Genomic DNA, 1,764 nt, shown 5'->3' with positions numbered 1-1,764 from the left:
AAATAACACATACGTCATGTTGGATTGGAAGGATTTGATTGAAACAAAACAGGAATTTTATATAATCAATTAGTTTAATAGGCATGAATGTTTACTGTCATCAATCAATAAAATAATAATAATAAAGTTATATTAGGTACGACTTCATATAAAATTAGTTAATTACAGTAAAAAGTTAACAAAAACAATTTCAAGATGAAGAGTTAGAAGGAATAATTGGAAATCTAAAATCAAAATTGAGTATTAAGATTGATTAGAAATCAAAATCAGATTTGGAAAACACATGGTGATCAATAGCGTGTTTGTATGCATGTTGGAAACGTGGAAAACCACGTTTAACGTAGAAGCTATTAATACTTTCCCTTTCTTTCCCAAAGATTAGAAAATACTTAAAGAGTATAGCAGTTCCCAAGCTTTACAGCTAATTAAAGAAAACTTACTTATTAAAGTAAATTTGCTTTATCAAATCTGGATCGATATTGGTAACCCAACATTTCAAATCCAAACGCGCAATTAGGTATAAATTAATGAATAATTAACTCCACATATTCATGTCATCAATTAATCTAAATGCTTTTAGAATTTCAAATACCAAATTGTCAAAGCAAATCCCAAAGGGCACCCATGCCATAACCACTCAGCAAGGTGGAGCATATATGCACCAAATCACTCACTATAAGGAAAATAAAATCTCATGGTTAAGTTCTTAAAAGTTCTTAAAAGTTCAAGTCCTTCATTTTTCACACATAATTTGACATCCAAGAAACTCATACCACACAAGGGATCATGAAAAAAAAAAAGAATGAAAGGAAAGGAAAGGGAGAAGGGAAATTAATCAAATAATAACAAAGTCTCAAACTATAGCACAAAGGGTACTCCCTTATTGTTTTGTATGTACAAAGAACAAAAACTATAAGCAAGCACCCTTGTTTTTCCCTACATATATATATAAAATACAAGAATCATTAACCCTCAAGAACCCCAACCATGAACCATAAACCCTCTTGCATGATGAAAGCAACCATATAGGATTGACCCAATAAGCCAATTCTCTTTCTCATCTCTACCAACATATCTCACTCCATAACAGCGCATCCTAACCTAGAAATCATGAAGCTCAATTCACCTCGGGGATGCTCTGAAGTGCAGGCCTCCATGGTCTTTGGAGTGATTGGTACCCTCCACTATGGTTCATCAAGTGGGACAACACCTGCTCCACCCTCAACTCTCTCACATCCACTTTGCTAAGCAACTCCTCTAGTTGTTTTTTCGTGATCTTGATCTTCACCTCTGTTGTCGTCTTCTTAGCTGTGGTGACGACGATGTTGGTGGCGGCGAAAACACTCTCACCTCCCTGAAAACTCCAGTTTTCGCCGTCAGTGTCGTCGCCACCATCAACATACTTGGTGGATGATTGGTGCTTCAAGCAGTTTCCCATTTTGGGAGGGTTGAGTAGAGAGAGGGTTTGGGTTGGTTGAGTGAGGGGTGAGGGTGTTTGTTATCTTTTTTGGAGATGAAAAAGATTTGGGTGATATATAAGAGGGAAAGGATGAAGGTGGTGGGAAGAGGAACACGTGAGAATGAGTCAAACCTAATTTATTAATTCCACGTAAAGTAGTTTTGTTTTTCCGTATTCTTACGTGGAAAAGTGGCGGTCAAGTGGAGCCCACCGTGGAAAGTGGCGGCTTTTTGCTTTTGTCTCCAAACAAAAGGGAAGTATTAATAATAATAAAGTAATAACGTTCTTAATTTTGGTCCTGCTCT

The 1,764-nt window shown here is 36.3% G+C and overlaps 1 protein-coding gene across 1 annotated transcript; it reads right to left on the bottom strand.

Moving 5' to 3' along the window:
• Window positions 1-831: 831 nt before the first annotated feature.
• LOC109811321 (uncharacterized) lies at window positions 832-1,519 on the bottom strand. Its single transcript, XM_020375025.3, has one exon. It carries the CDS (start codon window positions 1,436-1,438, stop codon window positions 1,118-1,120), a length of 321 nt encoding a protein of 106 aa, XP_020230614.1. The 5' UTR covers window positions 1,439-1,519; the 3' UTR covers window positions 832-1,117.
• Window positions 1,520-1,764: the final 245 nt, after the last annotated feature.

This window comes from Cajanus cajan, chromosome 2 (genome assembly GCF_000230855.2).
Source record: "Cajanus cajan strain Asha chromosome 2, NIPB_CcT2T_4, whole genome shotgun sequence".
In the NCBI taxonomy this organism is placed as follows: domain Eukaryota; kingdom Viridiplantae; phylum Streptophyta; class Magnoliopsida; order Fabales; family Fabaceae; genus Cajanus; species Cajanus cajan.
Note: the sequence above shows the minus strand (reverse complement) of the source record. Positions and strands in the feature narration are given on the sequence as shown.

What these genes read in the sequence shown, in the direction of transcription:
- LOC109811321 (XM_020375025.3), bottom strand. Translation starts at nt 1,438, where the DNA reads ATGGGAAACTGCTTGAAGCACCAATCATCCACCAAGTATGTTGATGGT.